The 21070-nt window shown below is 37.0% G+C and overlaps 1 protein-coding gene across 2 annotated transcripts in view; it reads right to left on the minus strand.

Moving 5' to 3' along the window:
- Window positions 1-21070, minus strand: part of LMBR1 (limb development membrane protein 1) — a 68382-nt gene that overhangs the window by 21073 nt on the left and 26239 nt on the right. For both annotated transcript variants that reach the window (XM_032235247.1, XM_032235246.1), the window contains exons 3-7: window positions 20010-20049; window positions 13611-13750; window positions 11401-11504; window positions 3958-4084; window positions 3345-3413 (exon numbers count right to left, since the gene is read on the minus strand). In XM_032235247.1, the coding sequence (XP_032091138.1) occupies window positions 3345-3413; window positions 3958-4084; window positions 11401-11504; window positions 13611-13750; window positions 20010-20049 (480 nt within the window). The remainder of the gene's footprint in view (window positions 1-3344; window positions 3414-3957; window positions 4085-11400; window positions 11505-13610; window positions 13751-20009; window positions 20050-21070) is intronic.

Here is a 21070-nt window from a genome sequence, read left to right on the forward strand (position 1 = left end):
ATTATGCCTTGGTAAGGCCACACTTGGAATACTGCATTCAGTTTTGGTCACCAAGATGTAGAAAAGAAAAGAAAAGATGTAGAAAAGATGTGGAGACTCTGGAAAGAGTGCAGAGAAGAGCAACAAAGATGATTAGGGGACTGGAGACTAAAACGTATGAAGAACGGTTGCATGAACTGGGTATGTCTAGTTTAATAGAAAGAAGGACTTAGCCTGGGGGGTGAAATTATACGCCCCTCAGAGAGGGTTCGCAATTTGGGAGTCGTCCTGGATTCGCAGCTGACTTTAGAACATCCTTTATCAGCTGTGACCAGGGGGGCCTTTGCCCAGGTTCGCCTGGTGCACCAATTGCTACCCTATCTGGACCAGGAGGCCCTTCGGATAGTCACTCACGCCCTCGTCACCTCAAGACTGGACTACTGTAACACGCTCTACATGGGGCTGCCTTTGAAGAGTGTTCGAAGACTTCAGCTTGTCCAGAATGCAGCCGCTCGAGCGATTGTGGGTGCACCTCGGTACACCCACATTACAGGACACGCTTCAAGGTGCTAGTCGTTACTTTTAAAGCCCTACATGGTATCGGACCTGGTTACTTGAGAGACCGCCTCCTGCCAGTCACCTCCCAAAGACCTATTAGATCCCACAGACTAGGCCTCCTCCGAATTCCATCTGCTGGCCAATGTCGGCCAGCGACCCCCCGGGGGAGGGCCTTCTCTGTGGCCCTATGGAATGAGCTCCCCTGTGGAGATCCAGACCCTTACTACCCTTCCGGCCTTTCACAAAGCAACTAAGACCTGGCTGTTCCGGCAGGCCTGGGGCTGTTGAATTATCCAGCCCCACTCGGGGTTACGACTGTTGGTGAATTTTAAATTGCTGTTTTTTATTTTTTATTTTTTGTATCCCCTTTTTACTGTTAGCTGCCCTGAGTCTCTTGGGAATAGGGCGGCATACAAACCAAATAAATGAAAAGAAATGAAATGAAGGACTAGGGGAGACATGATAGCAGTGTTCCAATATCTCAAGGGTTGCCACAAAGAAGAGAGAGTCAAACTATTCTCCAAGGCATCTGAGGGTAGAACAAGAAACAATCAAGGAGAGAAGCAACTTAGAACTAAGGAGAAATTTCCTGACAGTTGGAACAATTAATCAGTGGAACAGCTTGCCTCCAGAAGTTGTGAATCCTCCACACTGCAAGTCTTTAAGAAGATGTTGGATGTTGGATAGCCATCTGTCTGAAACGGTATAGGGTTTCCTGCCTAGGCAGGGTTGGACTAGAAGACCTCCAAGGTCCCTTCCAACTGTGCTATTGTATTATTGTATAGAAAACTGACAGTAGAAAAAGACCTAGCTGTCCATCAAGTTTGACCTTTGAGGGTTTTTTAATTTTATTTTATTCAATTTTTTTCCAGATTATGAACCTGGGCAAGTTCACTCTATCAAACCTGTCGAAAGTGTCAGACATATCTAAAGTGCTCTTCTTTTCCTTGTACTAAAAATGTCACTTTGCACAGATCAAACATGACCATTTATTAATCCTGCCATATTTATAAGAAATTACTGTTATTGTGATATAGTGTGTGAAATCTACCTGGAGTTGATAACTTACAAGAGACAATTCCCATATTTCTATGTACTTACTGTTGTAAACTAAAATCATTTAATGTTTCTACTATCTTACATTCTATATTTCTTATTTCATGCTTTTCGTAGTTTTGGTATTAAGTAAGAATTTCTCTATTCTGACCTAGGTATTATACACTGACGTAAGTATTATAATGTTATATTTTGGTGTCTAATGCTTAATACACACATGACTAAAAAAATGGAAAGAGACAAGAATGGTTAGGTTAGAAGAGGGGAATGAGAGCAGGGATAAGCTGTTTCGCAAAACCTAAAATTATGCTACAGTGCTTCTTAAATCTTTTCTTCTCATGACTATTTCCTACCTTTAAAACCTATGGAGAACCACCAAAGAGCTTTTGTTTATATGTATTACATTTATTGAGACTTATCATTTTAAATTTTAAAATTGATTCATTCACAGAAACATGTTAAATCATGTAAAAATAACAAGATAAAATAGATATTAACTTGAATATTGTTCATGAAAAAAACCCTACATGTTTTTTAACAAATAAAATATGAGAAGATACATTGTTTTATATCTTTGCAAATATATTCAATATATGGCAAATAAATTTGACTTTTCAGGACTCTTGAGGGGGTCTTGGAGGCCTCAGGCTACATTTTACGAAACACTGCTACAAAGGTTTAAAATCTATTCTTTCTTGATCCAAAAGACAGAATAATAGATTTAAGCTACACAAAGAGACATTCCAAATAATTTCTATAATATATAAGAATGGTTAAGAGTGGTTCAAAATTGGGAACCAATGACCCAGTGAAATGTTAGGCTTCATTTTATTAGAGGCCTTCAGCTGGAGGCTACATAGGCACTTGTCTGAGGTGATTTATATTGCTTCCTTTATTGTTCAGGATTTCATTACTACTAGTCCAACATACATTTGGGCTGAACCGAATTTTAAATATTATTCCTCCTCCTTATTTGATTTATTTATTACTTATTTATTTATGGCTTCATTTAGTTTTTTTTAAAGTAACTTTACTGTGGTGTGGCATCCATCGGAACCCTGACTTGTGTGTGTGTAATTTATTTTATGATTGATTGTTAGGTATCAAGTTTATCATTATGGCCTGAAGGAAGGATATGAGTGTTTAAACTCACCATGAATCATACGAAGCTAGGTGAATTATTAGCTGCTTCACACCATTATATTCCAAGGAATTTTTGAAACCCTGGAAGTAATGAGTTAACTATTTAAAAAGAATATAAGTATTTTTATCAGTGACAGCTAAAGCAATACATTTTAGAAAACCCAGGTTTTACAGACTAGGCCAAATACTTAGAAGTATGGCAGTTCCTGCGAAGAATCTCACTTTGAAATTTTAAAACAACCGCATCCTTAGAAGACCTTTTCAACTGTCTCAAAAGTTTCCCCTGGCAATCCACATGTATTTGCACCTTGACCAACTTGTACGTACAGCCACCAACAAAATGGCAATGCACGCAAACAGACGTACAAATAACTAGGAGATGTCTTCAAACCAGTTAATTCTACCAAAAGACAAAGTTTTTTCAGCAAGTTGTAGAGATATGTTTTCACTATGCTAATCGTTAAAAAGTGCCTCTTTCAAATGCTTTGCAGGGCGCTAAGGCTGAATAAAGTATATTCACACAGAAAATAGCAAGTGTCTGACACCTGCATTGGAAGGCCAAAAAGTCTCACCAAATATTATTTCTAATATATGTATGAAAAACTTACGAAGAAGTAGTAAACACCCCATCAAAGATATACAGGAATATAAATAAGGGAGGTAGAATTCCCAAAGATCTGAAATAAAAAAATACTTTATTTAGTACATTATTTCATCCAATATATATGAAAGTATTAAAAAGAATGTGTTAATCTATTCTATTTACCAGCCTCAAATATGCAACAACATTCTTGTTAATAAAAATATAGTTGATTGAAGACAATCACTGTCACTTCAAATGATTTTTTTTATAAAATCAGAAAACAAATCTCTCTGAGAAATACATATCATCCAGAAGAGCTAATCTCAACTTCTAGCCAAAACCAAAACATTTTCCCTTGCCCTCAACTGGATTACAACCTTTTCATTAGCATTTCCTACATTTTTTCAATTTATGATATTTTTGGTTCTGAGATTAAGAAACAAATAAATAGTCACTGTATCCCATGCAGCAATTAGCTCAAATCCAATCCCAAGTGAAACATAAGATGGAAAGAAATAACAATATTTAAAAAGCTTAGAATTTAAGTTAGCCTATAAAAAAAAAACAGTTTTGTTTTGTCTAATGGCCACTCAGTTAACTTTCTTTAGAAAAGCAGAACACAGAAAAGATTTTCTTACCATATAAGGACTCCATACTTGCAGCATCATTGTCTATGAGAGCTGAAGCTACCCATACAATTCCAAGAATAAGCAACGCAAGAAGAATGAGCATAACAAGAGTTTCCAAAATACGTGCTTTGATTCCCTATTTAAAAAAAAATACACATAGTAAACAAGAAATAGACACAAACATAAACATATGATATATTGATACTCACTTTCAATGTGCATTTTTGAGAAACTAAACTAAAATTGAAATACCTTGGAGAAAAAAATATGTTACAATCCTTAATACGTATCATCTGTACTATTTCTATTTATTTCCATTGAAGTTAATCATATTAGTTTCGCAAAGGCTTTTTTTCATTAAGACATTCAATTTGACAGCTATATCAGCAAGCAATACTTTGAATTTCAAACAAATAATAATAATAAAGTTTTTTCCCTATAATAGCAAATTACTCTGAGAATTAATATGTACAATATTATGCAGTTACAAATTTTCTTACAACAATGCTTAAAAAAAGTTATCCGATCTGTATAATAGTATCAAGCAGAAAAGCCATTACAAAATCCAGAAAGCAAGTTTTTTTATATATAAAAGAATCACCCACATAACCTCAACTTCTATTCCCACTGTACATTAGCAGAGGTGCATAAACAATGCCAAGGTAATACTGTTTCTAGTTCTGGTTAGTTGAAGAGATGTGTTGTTATAGAACAAAAGACAACCAACTCACATCAGAATTCCCAGTCCAAAGTTTATGGTGCCAAAATGCTAACAGAAGGGCTCCAAATCAACTTGTTAAGTACAGGTGGTCCTCAAGTTGAGATTATAATTGAGCCCAAATTTATAGAAATAGCAATAACAGACTTATATACCGCTTCGTAGTGCTTTATAGACCTCTCTAAACCGTTTTACAGAGTCAGCACATGGCCCTCAACAATCTGGGTCCAAATTTTACCAACCGTGGAAGGATGGAAAACTGAGTCAACTTTGAGCCTGGTGAGATTTGAACTGCCAAACTGCAGTCAGCCGGCAGTCAACAGAAGTAGCCTGCAAAACTGCATTCTAACCACTCCACTACCATGGTTGAAATTTATGTTGCTAAGTGCAACATTTTTTAAATGAGTTTTGCCCCCAAAGTAACACTTATTCCAAAAATAAAACCTAGCTTGATTTTACATGTGCCCAACATAAGCCCTACCCCACTCCCAAATAAGCTCTACTCCACTCTGTTGCACCTAATTGCACGAGGTGGGGTGAGGTGCACAGGTAACAATCAAGCTAGGGTGGGGATGGGGTGTGGAGCTGCCCTACGTGCCCCACACCCCCTTACCTCAGGTCAGTTGCAGCCAGTGGAATGAAGATACAACATCAACATGTTCCCACACCCAACACCTGTCTCACCTTGCCAGCTCACTTCTTGTGTGGACGCTTGCCACTGCTTGCACATGGCGCTCCCTGACCTCCATTTCACCATCAGAGGCCTTTCCAAAGGCTTCTGACAGTGAAACAAAGGCCAGGGGGTGCCATGCGCGTCAATCCAGATCTAATTTATCAGCTGTAGAGGCCTCTGACAGCGAAACAGAGTCCAGGGGGTGCTGCGCATGAGCGGCGGCAAGCAGCCGCAGAAGAAGTGGGCTGGCAACTGCTGCAAAATGAGGCAGTGGAAGTCATGCCCCCAAAATAAGACCTAATGTCTCTTTTGGAGGGGAAAAAAAGAATAAGACAGGGTCTTATTTTCCAGAAAACCTGGTAGCAGGTTTTAAAATGTATTTTTGCGTATTGTGAAGTAGCCTTGCCACCAGGCTTATTAAAATGCTACCTTAATTTTATACTCTATGCTTTCATAAATGTATCTGTTCAACAACAGTCTGTCACTTCCATATTAAAATATAAGGCCATCCAGTTTCAAGGCTGACTCATCCTTCCAAGGTCAGTAAAATGGGGACCCAGATTGTTGAGGGCAATATGCTGACTCTGTAACTACTTAGAGAGGGCTGTAAAGCACTGTGAAGTGGTATATAAGTCTAAGTGCTATTGCTATTTTTAAACAAAAAATATCCTGAGAATTCAATGTAGAAAATATACCAGTGATAGGCTTAGTTGAGATGCAGCACCTGGTGAAATACTGCTGTATCTTTTTGTAACAAATATTAAGATCAAAATATTGTGCAAGCTAAATTTCTTTTAAAAACTCCAAGCAGGATTCTTCCTTTTTGTTTCTTCAATATCTGATTTCTTTTCATTCACAGTGCTCTATCACGAACATCTATGTGCCATTAACACTAAGCAGCACTTCCTTAATCCTTTATTTCCAGCAATTTATGGATCGTCAATGGCGAAAAACAAGCAATCCTGATCCCAAAAGTGCTTTTTCAAAACGCAATTGGACTTTGTCTTTCCCTGAAGATGTTTTGCTTCTCGTCCAAGAACTGGAAAAGCTTTTTGGATGATAAACAAAATGTCTTCAAAGAAAAACAAGGTCCAGTTGCCTTTTAAAAAAGCACCTTTGGGATAACCATGACCTGGATGACTAAGAATCTCCATAGACAATAAGCAACCCTAATGAAGGAATGCAATGAAACGTCATTAAGACACATTTCTTTTGACTTCCTACTTGTCTTTCTGTCTCTTTAATACTGAAGGCCTGATCCGAATTAGCTAGAAAAGGGGACAAAGCCATCTGGTCATAAAATACAGTACAGTCACTTTTATGTAAGTTTGTCAAAAGGAACATAAACAATGTGAAACAAGATAGAAGTATATTAAAACAATATTTGTTCCTCTTTCATTGTGCTGTTATTTTGCTCAGCTTCATAGATTGGCCTCTTCACTTCCATTTGGCCTACTTACCATGTTTCTCTCTGTTTCTTTTGACCCCCAAAATAAGCACTTGGCCTTATTTTCAGGGAATTATTATTTTTGAGGTGCATGAGGCGGCGAACATGGTCACCTCATGGCTGCTGCTGTGTTGCAATATTTTTGGGGAGGGATTATTTTCAGGGGAGGGATTATTTTAACACATGGGCTCAAAAGCCCAATTGGGCTTATTATCCTTGGAGGTCTTATTTTCAGGGAAACAGGGTAATTAATTTTAAAAATTGCTATCAAGCATTCTCTTTTGATGTTCTTGATTAAGCTCTCAATCCACAGATTTTCTGCACTGGGTACCAAACCCTGATATATCTGGATGCATGACGCAACACAGTTTTAAAATTACTTTCATAAGAATTTCCCAAGTGTTCCCATCATACAACTCTTAGATTTATTTAGAATTCTTATGCTTCCATTTGTATAGGCAGAAGAAATCTGCTTCGACTTCTTCTTTTTTTGCCAAATAACCTAGTATAAGCGATAAAACTCTTCCATCTACAGAAGATACTTTCTGCTTAAGAAAGAACCTTTTGCTTCAAAGCCCCATGTCACCGTCTTTTTACACGGTAGACATAATTGGTCAAATAGAACTACAGTGGTACCGTGGTACTCAACTGCTTTGAAACTCATCAAATTTGTACATATTTTGAGGTGAAAATTTTGTCCAGTAGTCATTGTTTGTTTGGTATTCAATGTATCGATTTTGTCAGTGTTGGCTGCCTTGTGACTCACTACATTACTCCTTATGGGAGAAAAAATTTGGTACTCATTATTTTTGGTACTCATTGCACCTCCTGGAACCAATTAACGATGAGTTGAGTACTGAAGCAACACTGTAAAAGCAACACTTTTTTCTAAGTGGTTGGGGGGGCGGGGGGACACAATTAAATCTCTTTTTTCAAAAGTGCAAGTTAAACCAACCCCCTTAGGCCAAAAATATTCAACTTGAATTAACAGAATATTTTGACTAAAATCCTAGAGGGAACCATATTCAATTTGATTTCTCAAGCAAATACTACACCTATCCATGATGAGTAACCAATTCCTATATCTGAATCTTGATGTTATATTCAAAACAAAAATAAAAAAATTGGCAGAAGGGATCGATATGAGGCACTAGAAGAATCTTATGTTATAATGAATGAACTCCATTAATTAGCATTTAAAAACTCACAAGTCCATCATCAAAAAGCAAGATTGAAATGCCCTGAACAGCAGAGATCCCCAAAGTTTCTGGCTTTGTGAACTGCGGGGGAAGGAAGGGGGGAAACCAGCTGTTTCCGTGGCCGAGCTGAAAATCTCTCATGGCCCACTAGTGGGCCACTGCACACAAATTGGGGACCCCTGAGCTACAGGACAGCCAATACATGTAGTCCTCAACTTACAATCATTTGTTTAGTGAATGTTTAGTTACTATAGCACAGAAAAAAGTGGCTTATGACCATTTTTCCACACTTACAACCATTGCAGCATCCCCATAGTCAAATTCAAACACTTGGAAACTGGTTTATATTTATGATGGTTGCAGTGTCCTGGAGTCATGTGATCTCCTTCTGCAATCTTTTGACAAACAAAGTCAATGGGAAATAGCAATAGCAGTTAGACTTATATACCGCTTCATAGGGCTTTCAGTCCTCTCTAAGCGGTTTACAGAGTTAGCATATTGCCCCCAACAATCCGGGTCCTCATTTTACCCACCTCGGAAGGATGGAAGGCTGAGTCAACCCTGAGCCGGTGAGATTTGAACAGTTGAACTGCAGAACTGCAGTCAGCTGAAGTAGCCTGCAGTGCTGCATTTAACCGCTGCACCACCTCGGCTCTGAAAGGCAAGATTCACTTAACAACCGTGTTACTAACTTAACTGCAGTGATTCACGTAACTATGGCAAGAAAGGTCATAAAATGAGACAAAACTCACTTAACTGTCTTGCTTAGCAACATAAATTTTGGGCCCACTAGTGGTCATAAGTCGAGGACTACCTGTACACCAATTAGTGCATCCAACTTTTCCCTAGAGTCCAACTTCAGATATAGGGATTTGCATCTACCTACCCTGCATAGCTGCGCATGTACTTACTACCAAAGTCTCCTTATATTACCTGTACTATTAATTGCCTGACTCCCAGTTATTGGGAGAACATGATTAGAAAGATTACATTCCATTCATGTCCTATTTGTGGGCTTTAGTATAATGGCTATCAGAATGTTAGAGTGAACTAAATGTGTTTTTAAAGATATTCAGCATGGCTCTCGTGTTCTTGAGAAACCCTTTCATGAAAGGAATAAAAATCAATTCTATTGGCAAGGATAAAGGATAAATAAGAAAACATATCTGAAGACCTCCCATTCATATCTCCTGCTGTTTTTGCTATGATTCGTGCTTTAACAGTATAGAGAATTTGAGTCCACATTAGATTTCTCCCAGATTTTTTTCAGGTTAGTTGCCAAATTGTTTGATTTCTTGATGTAACTGAAAACTTCTACAGAAAATCAAACATTTCAAAAACAGTAGAATAAATGTATGCTGATGAGATTTATTGTTGCTTTATGAGTACCAGACTGATTATGAACTTAAATCAGAAATCTTGGTTTGGAAATTATAAAATAAGACTTGATTATTTTTATCTACTTGAATAGAGTAAAAAGGTAAGAAGCAAACAATGTACTGTCTCACCAAACTGTACATTTGCAGTGAACTAGGATAAATCAGATCACGTGGTTTATTATATATATTATCAAAATCGAACAGGAAACTCTAATTGACAAGGTTAAATGAATGCTGGAAAAAAGAAAATAGGATCAAATTCAGCCTGACTGCATTTTGAATAAACTGACATGTAATAGTCACAAATTATGAATTTATTATTCAAGTTAATGCCCATTAAAATCTGAGTGCTGTCAATATTTAATGATTCATACTTATACATGTTTCCCCCCTTTCAAACTGTTACATATACTTATTCAATAGTAGAAACTACATTAAAAATAATTAAATACTTGCAATTTATTCATAACTCTAATGTAAGCAAAGTTATATGACAGCCACTTGTGATCTTCCCACTCAAGCTTCCCACAAACAAAGTCAGCAGGAGAAGGCAGATTTACTTAGCAACTGTGTGATTCATTTAACAACTGCAGTGCTTCCCTTAATAACCATGCCAAAAAAGTCATAAACTTTGACATCTCACTTAACAGCTGTCTTTCTTAGCAACAGAAATTCTGGTCCCAATTGTGGTCATACATTGAGGACTACCTGTATTGTTAAGGTCCAATTCTATTACATTTAGCTTAAACATAGTACCTTTAGCACAGATTTTTAAGATCCTTCCCTTTTTTAAATAAAGCTTTGCCAGTGATCATATGGGATCAATAAAGGAAAATATTCGTAGCTCAGGGTTGAAATGGGGGGGGGGGGTGTCCAGGGTGCTCTCTGAACTTCGGTGTTTTCTTGCAGATGTTTCATTACCCAAATTAGGTATCATCATCAGTACCAATTAGGAGTGAGGTTTGTGTCAGTTCATATTCTGGTGCCCCCCACCCCCCACATCAGTGTTGGTGGGAAAGATCTTGGAAGTTCTTTGGTTGAGCTGTTTACTGTTGGCTTGATTGGCATTTCTTTGACTGAGATATTGATTGTTGTTATGATGTTAATCTTGGAGTTAAATCTATGCTCATCTGGATGCTGATTGCTGATGGGAAGGTATTTTGGTCCTTTGTATCTCTTTTGGCTTGTTGATTGTCTATTCTGCATGGTATGTAGCTATTTTTTATGTCAATGTGTCTATTGACATGGTTATTCCTGGTTTTTCTTTGAAGATGTCTCTCTTCTTATCCACGGAGCTTCTTCAGCTCTGACTGGATGGTGAGGAATGGAAGGATTCATATTCCTTGCAGACAGCTGGTCATTGGTATTCTTTTAGAGAGTCATTGAGGTCACTTGAAGATTTGTCTGTGTCTTCAGAGGTCACCTGAGTAATGCAAATGGGTGTGGAGCCTTCTTGGAACTGCTGAAAGTATGTTGTGGAGCTGTGCTTTCTGCTGAAGGATGCTTCAATTTGAGGTGCAAACAACACAGTCTCATTCCCAACAGCCTGTGCCTGTGTTCAATAGTGACGCGACACAGGGCAGAAAACATACTGAAGAAAGCACAGCTCCACAACCAAGTCCTTTCAGCAGTTCCAAGAAGGTTCCACACCCATTTGCATTACAGGTGACCCTGAGGACATAGCTAAACCTCCAAGTGGCCTCAGTGACTCTCTAAAAGAATACAAGTCGTCTGCAAGAAATATAAATCCTTCTGTTTCTCACCATCCAAGTCAGAACTGAAGAAGCTTCTTGGATGAGAAGTGAAACACCTTCAAAGAAAAACAAAAAAGGCCAGTTGCCTCTTGAAAAAGCACCTTTGGGACAACCATGGCCTGGGTGACTGAGAAACTCTACAGATGTTGACATGATGATGATGATGTTACCAATACTGTGACAAAGCATCTGTAAGAAAACAACCAAGAAAGCAGCAAGTACCCCCCAACACACCATCACAGGGTATTTCTGATATCCAATTATAGTATAATAGCTACGCACCTTTTTTAAGCCAGCAAAGCCTTCTGACTCCAGAAAGAAGAAAGCAAAGGGCATCAATATAAACAAACAAAGATTAGAAAAGAGGGAAGCAAGGTTCCATAAACCTAAACAAAACAAGAAAAGAAAAATGTCAATATATTGTTCCTCAAATACAGTAGAATTTTAAACATATCTCAGAAAAAAATTACTTTTATTTTTTTTTCTCTTGGCGATCTTTTAAGACACAGCAATTTTAGATGGTCTTTCTAGTTCTGTAGCTGTATTTTCCCATGTAAAGTATTTATCCATAAATTAAAATGCATTCTCAAATGCTGACCAGACGTGCTTGGTGATTACGAGCTTTCATAATATGTTAGCAGCAGAATCACAGAATTTCTTCTGACCTGACATATTCACTGCTCTGAAGATTTAAGATTCTAGATATTAGAGCTATGTATGCTTCATGGGGTGTTTCAAAATTGGTGCAAGTCTTTCCAGGTTTCCAAAAGCAAATGCAAGCTATTTTAAGGAGTTGCGTTAAAGACAAAGCAGCTGCCTCTTTTACATTCCCATACTCCCAAATAATTTTTAAAGGATATTATGTATCAGACTGAATGGCAAATGCAAATGTTAATCTTTCTATCATCTATCAAACATTGCCTGATTATTTGAAAGTTACTACTGGTGAGTCATTTAAAGTTCTAAATAAGATTGTGACACAAGCAGTTTAGGCAAAAACTATGCATGAAAAAAATCCTTCAGAGAATATCCTGCATGAGTAATCTGGTTTATACTATGTCTGATACATTCATAAATCTGGACACTGATTTACATACCTATCTTTGAACCACTATAACAATCTTCTGAAGATAGTTATTTAACATCAAAAGAATGTGTAACACAATGATGGGAAAAAATGAGATAAGGGTTGTTGAATGTATTAGAGAAAAATATAAATCAGTCTAATGAGAAAACTACAGTGTATCTGGGATTTTATCAATAAGCACAAAATTCTGGCCAACTTCTGTCTGATGCAATATCGGATTAAAATATTTCTTACTAAGAAAAAGTGAAATTAAACATTTCACCAGCTCTGATAAAGCCTCAGCCTTGCCTACAATACTTTGAGGAATGAAAAGGTACACGTCCATGGGCAATTTGTACTATATTCTATCTCCATCTGCTGGACACACATGAAATAGAAAAAGAAACATTAATATTTGGCAAATGTATTTTTAGAATTTCAGGGCTTTTTAATCTCCCCCCTTTCCCCCCTTTGTTTTGTATACTGAGATTTAAAGCTGAACCTATTTATGGTGTGAGGTCTTTCCATTTTATCGTTACTTTAAAACAACACACATATTGGGCTTCAAAATGATTATATAGAAATGGCACAATCATTACAATATGATTTTGTTTAAATTCTACAAGTTCAAACTCATGTACACTAGGTTTAAACATTTCTTAAGATTTTGAAAACAATTCCAAGTAGAATAATAGCTGTATCAGTTATTTCATAACCAATTAACAATGAATACCAAAGTACTCCTGTATTCAAACTTTATATAATGTTCATTTTCAGTATTTCAAGATGCTAACTATATTATTGGCTATTAAGAAAATTCACACACAATTTCCTGATACAGCTTCCAAATTATATTAAAATAATCAGATCCCACACAACATTCATTTATTAAACATCCTCCAGGTGCCATGTGTTTCTAGTCTACTTTATTTTCACAATTGTCTTCCGTGCCTGTCTGATAAGAAGCATATATAGGTAGTCCTCAACTTACGATGACAGTTGGGCCAGAATTAAGAAATATGATTGTTAAATGAGTTTTCCCCAATTTTATGATTTTTTTTGCCACAGCTCTTAAGCGAATAATTGCAGTTGTTAAGTGACTCATGTTGTCATTAATCAAATCTAGCTTCCCCCATTGATTTGCATGTTGTAAAGCAGCCAGGAAAGCCACATATGGTGATCAAATGGACCACAGACCACCTTGCAACTCTCAGAAATGTATACTGGTGCCATGTGGCCAAATTTGGATCATGGTAGGAGGGTGCTGCAATGGTCATAAATGTGAGGACAGTTCATAAGTCACTTTTTCAGCGCCGCTATAACTTTGTTGTAAACTGAGGATTACCTATATCTAACCTTTAAAAGCAATCACAAGCTATAACATATTACATATTAAAACAGTAATATTACATGACATTATACTAACCATGAATTAGAGAACCATTCAACCACTGGATATAGTAACTTTGTGGAAAAGAAAGCAGAATCTCATTGCTGATTATTGAAAAAGGTAAGAGGAGCACGGCACCCGCTGAAACTGCAAGAGTAAAAGTGCTCAAGAACAGCCTGAAACACAGAGAGGCAGAATTTTTAGTCTCTATGGAGCACTTTTAAAACCAACAGAAGTTTAACTAGATATTTTATTTAGAAGAATGAGTAAGTTACTATGCTTCAAGTAGAATAAATGCTGCATAATTTACTTCAATTGAAGAATTTTTTTCTACAAATATAATTGAACCTATGTTAAAAAATAAAATCCCATGAGGCTGATAGCCTAGTAAATGCTGGTTCACCATATAGTTATCTATATTTCACCTACAGGATTAAATTCTGTACTTAAAAATATATGTTCTCCACATACTAAGCCAGCTCAAGGAAGAAATATCTGTCCAGAGTTAATGGAAGCACTCCCTCTACTGGAGAAGACCAGAACTGAGCATATTAATCCCCCAAAAAACAGACACATTATCTCAAAAGTCAAGGATCTCAGCAGCTTATTCTGTAGGCAAATGGGTGCTAATCTTTTTCAGATTCTATTCATCACTTTCTAACAGCTTTGTTCCCTCTGGTAAACTCCCAAGATTTGTTTTTCTCACTATGTACATGTAAATATCCAAACTAGACTGTGTTGTTTCTCTGTGTCATATAATATATGTGGGTATGTGGGCATATGAATAATCTCTCTCTCTCTCTCTCTCTCTCTCTCTCTCTCTCTCTCTCTCTCTCTCTCTCTCTCTCTCTCTCTCTCCCTCCCTCCCTCCCTCCCTCCCTCCCTCCCTCCCTCCCTCCCTCCCTCCCTCTCCATCCATCCATCCATCCATCCATCCATCCATCCATCCATCCATCCACTTATCTATCTATTTAGTTTGTCATGTTTATGTAGTGTGTATCAGAGATGGTGAGCCTTTGAGAGCTGTATGAAACAAAATTCTTCTGGAATTGTAGCTGTCTTCTAGAAAGACAACCAGAAGAATTGCAGGAACTCAAAGAACTGAATGTATGCAGCTTTGAAGTTACCGGTTTTGCTCCAAGAGCTTGATAGGATTAAAATATAATGGTTTGTTTTCTATATGGGGGAAGAAACATCCAAGTGTATTTTCTAGTTATGCCCAGTTCAAAAATGTTTAAAGAGAATCTATACAAGCACCGCATTTCATATGTGCAAAGATGCTTAGGCTTCTGTGTGAGAAGAAAAAAGGATTCAATTCTTTAAGGAATGAAAAGATCTTAACAGATATCAGAAAGTTGTTTGATCAAAGAAGTCTGAGAACACTTCTAATAACTCATTTTGAAAATATTTTGAGAAAAATAGAATATTTTGAACACTGATTTTCTTTACTGTAAACTTTTGATACACAACAGTTGCCAGAGAGTTATTTAGTAATGGCTTCATGACTTTTCTACAATAAACATATATCTGAGAATCTACACTCTTAGAAATCTATTCTTGTTAGCTGAAAAATGCCTCCATTTGGTTCAAGGTCTAGCTCTAATACTGAAGCAGGACACTGGTATCATAACTGACATTTAGCAGGTTGCAAAATATTTGTAGCCACAATGTAATCTTTAGTCTAGTATAGATGAAGGATCTCCTTCCATTAATAATTAGAGGCAGGCAAATCCAAAGATCATACTTCATCCTTGGCCCAGATGTAAATCATAGTTCCATATTCAAGCTTTGAACTTACTCAATAGAAGACTCACAATGGTTAGATAATGCGTGTATCTTTTTTACAGCCAGGAAAGGTGTCATATATAGCAGGGGTGAGTTCCGGAGGCACTACTGCCGGTTCGCTCGTGTGTGTGTGCTGCACATGCACACTTAATGTGCACTGCTCGTGCATGCACGATACAATTACAATTATTCTACACATGCGCAGAACTTAAAAACAAGAGGGCGGCACCTATGGCCTGCTACACTCCTTAACTGGTTCCAGTGACCCAGGCTGCTAAATCACTACCAGTTTGGCCAAACCGGTTCAAACCGGTAGGAACCCACCACTGATATATAGACAAAAAATGGCTTGCAGCTGCATACAGGAATCAGAGCCTGTGTAAAGTTTTAAATTTAGATTTGTTTTCTGGATTTCCTTCCTGAATTAATAGATACTTGGCCACTCCTTTGATCACCTTGGAAAGAACGTGATCTACATTGCTGTAACCTGGGAAGAGCTGGCTCCCTTGTCAATTTATTTATTTAAAGAAATTAAAGTTGAGAATGTTTGAAAGAATATTTTAGAGATTATAAGGGAATGATAGTGATATCTCATGGAATGGAACTGAATTAAATGCCATGTTAATATTCAGTAAAATACTGGATGTCATTGTTAAAAAATAATGCGGTCGCAATTCAAATCACATACAGAAACTGTTAATGGGGTTTGCTTATGGGAATGATTGTGTACATTTAATATATATGTAAGGACTATATTGTGCCTGATAATATAAAGAATACTGTTCTATTTCCCTATGCAATGGGAAAGGCACAACACCAAATGGAGAAATTAGAAAGGGGTTGATTTAATGTGTGCTTGGGATGGTGTGTTTCACAGAATCAAAAGGGTGAAAAGGGTAACAATAGGCAAAATTTGGAAAGTTCGAATGTATGTTTTCCACTAAAAATCAAACTGAGTGTTATGGTGGGTTTCAGAGGAATTGAGGATTGCCATTGGTTTATTACGGACAAAACCCAGAGCAAATAGATAATTTAGTGTACCTTGGTAGAATGTTTATTAAAGACAGGGTGACAGATGGACAAATGTTAAGATTGGAGATAAGTAGTGGGTGGTGCATTGGTGGTTCAAAGAATGAATTTTTGTTGGGGGAAAATGGTTGTATATTGTGCCCCTTTTAACTACAGGAAAGTGAGAACTGTGTTTTTCAGAAGAAACATAAAATCAACTGAATAATGCAGTGGGAACTGAGTATTTAAATCTGTGTTAACACAAGTTGATAAAGGATTGAAATTATTAGGTGCTGACTGAATGTGAGGTGAATACAAAAATGAGGGGCCAGGACGAAAGAAATACATTGAAGTGGTGTGGTCAAATAGAGAGAACGAATGTAGATCAGATTGCAAAACAAATGCATAAAAGAGGAATCAATGAGTGAAGAGGAAGGGGAAGCCTGAGAAAGTTATGGTTGAAGAGAGCTGGTGAAAGAGAAGTTTGAAGGACAAAAGACCATATTTGAAGGAGTATGTCCATGTAGTAGAAGGGAGGACAGTTCGAAATAACAGAAAGATATGGAGGGACGTACTGAGTAGCGTGTTTCCCTGAAAATACGACATGTCCTGAAACTAAGACCATGCCAGATTTTCACGGTGGGCAAAAATATAAACCCTCCCCTGAAAATAAGCCCTAGTGAAGGGATGGGTTTAGTCAGAACAGGGGGAAGCCCTTCGCTTCTCCGGTCACCTCAGGGCTCCTTGGTCCCTTAATCAGATCAGTTGGGCCGCTCTGTTCACAAAACAGCTGATTCGCGGGTGCTGCTCAGGCCTCTGCCTCCAGCAAACTCCGGTTGCTTTTGCAGACAATTGCAGCTGCAAAAGAAGCCGGAGGCCAAGCAACACAACCCAAATGCCTCATGCCCTCCTTGCCTAACGGTGACAGTCACAGCTCGCAATTCCGTCCATGGAACAGGAAACGAAGGGACAGAAATCAACATACCTGGGACATCGGAAGAAGCCATGCGAGGAGACACTGCTGCCGAAGTGCAGGAACTCTCCCCCCACTTGCAGATCGTCCTTTCAACAAGGAATTTCACCAGGATGAAGGCAACACAAATGCTGCCTTCAGCCACCTCTTCGTCCTGGTGAAACTCCTCTTTGAAAGGACGATCTGCAGGTTGGGGGGGAGGATTTCCTGCACTTTGGCACAGTGTCTCCTCGCAGGGCTTCTTCCGACGTCCCCAGTGTATGGATTTTAATGCCTACAGGAGGTCGCTTCTCACCTGCATACTCACATTGAAGGCTTGAAATGGGGCATTTTTGCAAACGGCTTGAAAATGGGGAGGGGGATATTCCTTCCTCTCCCCCTGTTCTGAAGGTCATTACAGACTGAGAACAGGATAAGAGATGAAATCCCCCCTCCCCATTTTCAAGAGGTTTGAAAAATGCCACATTTCAAGCCTTCACATTATCCAGGATTGCAGGATTGAAGGAATGCGGGAGGGAGGATTTTGTCTCTTATCCTGTTTTCAGTCTGTGACCTTCAGAACAGGTGTAGAGGCAGGAATATCCCCCTCCATATGTTCAAACGGTTTGTAAAAACGTTCCATTTTGAGCCTTCAGCATATTCCAGGATTGCAGGATTGAAGGTTCAGAATGAGGCATTTTTGCGAACGGCTTGAAAATGGGGAGGGGAGATTTTCCTTCCTCTTACCGTTCTTACCTTGTTTACCCACAGGGTAGTGATAATCAAGACATTTTCATAGATGTTTCAGAACAAAGAATAATGGAATTCAGAAAATAAAAACACCTCAGTTATTAAATATTCCATTATCAAAAACTGATTATAAGAAGTAGATTTTTTAAATTTCTAAATGTGTTTTAAGTTTAGGGTTTAGGATAATAACAAAATTTGAATGATTAGTCACATGAAAAGGGGGAAAAGCCAGTTCCCATAATAGGCAAGGAAACATGAACCTTATTCAGATAGGGAAATTGTTATCATAGAAAAACTACTTGTTCTTGCAATGAAAGGTAATGACCATGACAAACAGCTGTCAGAAATGGCAAGGAAGGAAGTAGCTATTTTCACTAATTTGCAAATAGTTTTGAGTTATAACATCTTGTTCACTGTCTAAAGTTTGCATAAAACTTAATTGCTTTCATTTTTATAAAACAGGAAAAAAGCTTAAACTATGGATCTCATGTTATATTTGTGATACTGTATATTACCAAACTAAGTTTCACATTTTCAGAAAGGTATATAATCAATATAAATTAGTGTTTTTGCTATAGCTAGCATATAAAGGCTGGCAAATTTAAATATATATCAGAATCAAAACCATACTGTAGTTCAAGCAAATCTTCCAAAAGACAATGTTTGTTGTCCATTAATAATCCAATAGGATAATGCGTGATCATATTACACTTAACTAAATAGCCATTCGTACATGTTTCTCACATTCTGATGGAAGGGATTACCATGCAAACAGCAGGGAAATAATTGCAGGCCTAAGGTCTTGGCCCAGAGGGTTAAATTTGACAGGTACAGCAACATAATGCCAGTCATTATTTCTAAAGAATAGGAAGTACAATTTTTTATCCAATCACCCAAAAAGTTTGTACAAAAATGCAATTTAACAGGTTTTTTTTTAAAAAAAAATTAAAAATAACTAAATATTATAATTTACACTTTATTGATTTAGTTTTAAAAAACTAAACATTATCATCTATTATTACATTACTGATTATGTATATGTAATTTCCAAATGAACCTGCATAGTTCAACAATCTATTTGTGTAAAAAAAAAAAATCCATCAAATGTTGGATATAGACCATAGAGAATATGGACAAAAGTGAATTTTCACTTAGGGCTGAATATGTCTCCAAAAGACAAGACTGGCATCTGATGAACTTTCACTATTTTTTACATATATTTTATTTATTTTTCTTTTAACTATTACATAATTTTTATTGGAACTGTTATCTACCTTCATTAAGGTAAAGGGATAGATAAAATATTTTTACATAAAAATCAATAAACGGCTAATAATTTTTGAAGTGCATTCCATATTCCAAGCCCTTTGAGTTTCTAAGATAATCTGCATCAAACTTAGAACTCTCTCATTAAAACTTTTGTACCTAAATCACATTGTTTTTTTAAAAAATTGCCTTAAATAAAACTAAACCTGGGAAGAACAAGCTATCTTCACATATGCTCCTCATATACCTATTTTGTTCGCAAATGTGAACAGTGCAGTGGCCTAGAGGTGGAGCTCTCGCCTCACGATCAGGAGGCTGTGAGTTTGATCCTCGGTAGAGGCAGATGTTTCTTTCTCTGGGCATGATAAGAATATATCTGTGAATGTAACTCCGCATTCGCGACAGGAAGGGCATTTGGCCAGTAAATACAACCTATTCAGTTGCCCAGACGGAACCCAAGGGATTATGGGGGTCATTAAAAGAAGATGATGATAAATGTAAACAAAATAGCTATGGAAATAGATGCTAGTATTGTGCTTTATTTAGAAATGTGTTCCAAACAATGTAAACATTCAGAACTACTATAATCAGCAATGCTTATCATCCTAAACCATAATTTTTTTTCTTGAATTGCTATATTTGCATAGTTCTGAAATCTACTGAGATATACATACGAAATTCTATTGACAATAGCATCTTCATCCTCTTGTTCATCTGAAAAAAAAATGCATATTTTAGATTACATTTGGTACCATGGCCATTGTTAAGGGTTTTAATTCTTGTCTTGTAGCAGCAATTGGCAAAGAGAATATGTAGCATGATCAAAATTAAAAATGTACTTATCTTTCATTCTAGTATTTGGCTGTTCTTTCACAAATTTCAAATTGATGGTAATTTGCAGGGGGGAGGGGCATCTTACTGTTATCTTTCAAAGGACTCTACAGTTGATGTTCCACCAATTTTTGCCTTAAAATGTTCTTTCCTAAAAGGCTTATCAATGGAATTGGAAGCTGCTTAGCCTTAAGTACTTGAGAATTGCTTATATGTCCTTGGACAATCATATAATATTGCATAATACTCTATCATTCAGTAGAGTAAATTAAAAGATACTATTATCAGGACTTAAAAATGTTCATCACAAAGAGCAGCAATTCAATGCAGATTATGCACCTAAATGCACCTAAAATGAGAATGGCAATGCATGTTTTAATTCACATCGAAAAGAATAGACAGTTGCTCAAATACAACCTGATTTATTCTCATTGATTTTAATCCATAAATTTGAAACATTCAATATTCAATGGTCACTATTCAAAATCTTACATCTGGTTTGCAAATCTTGCATATCAGTGTGGAGGAAAATATATATGTTGTGATGACATTTAGAAAGTAAAGCATGCCTCTAATACAATGAAGAAGGAAAACTACATTTAAATACTCATGAATAGAATTTAATATTAAATTCTTTAAAATATATTGATTTATTCATGTAACCTAGCTGTAAATTACATTAGCTATTTTTAATTCTTATTTTACTAGTGGCATCACATTCACGCAACTATTCATGAAATATAAGCAAAACACCGAAGTAATTTGGTAGCTAGGTGGCAGTATAACACAAAAATCTTGGTTATCTTTTCAACAGACAGAGGCCAGGGAAAATACAACTGAAACTCTTCATTTACAATAATACAATAGCAGAATTGGAAGGGACCTTGGAGGTCTTCTAGTCCAA

This window comes from Thamnophis elegans, chromosome Z (assembly GCF_009769535.1).
Source record: "Thamnophis elegans isolate rThaEle1 chromosome Z, rThaEle1.pri, whole genome shotgun sequence".
Lineage (NCBI taxonomy): Eukaryota > Metazoa > Chordata > Lepidosauria > Squamata > Colubridae > Thamnophis > Thamnophis elegans.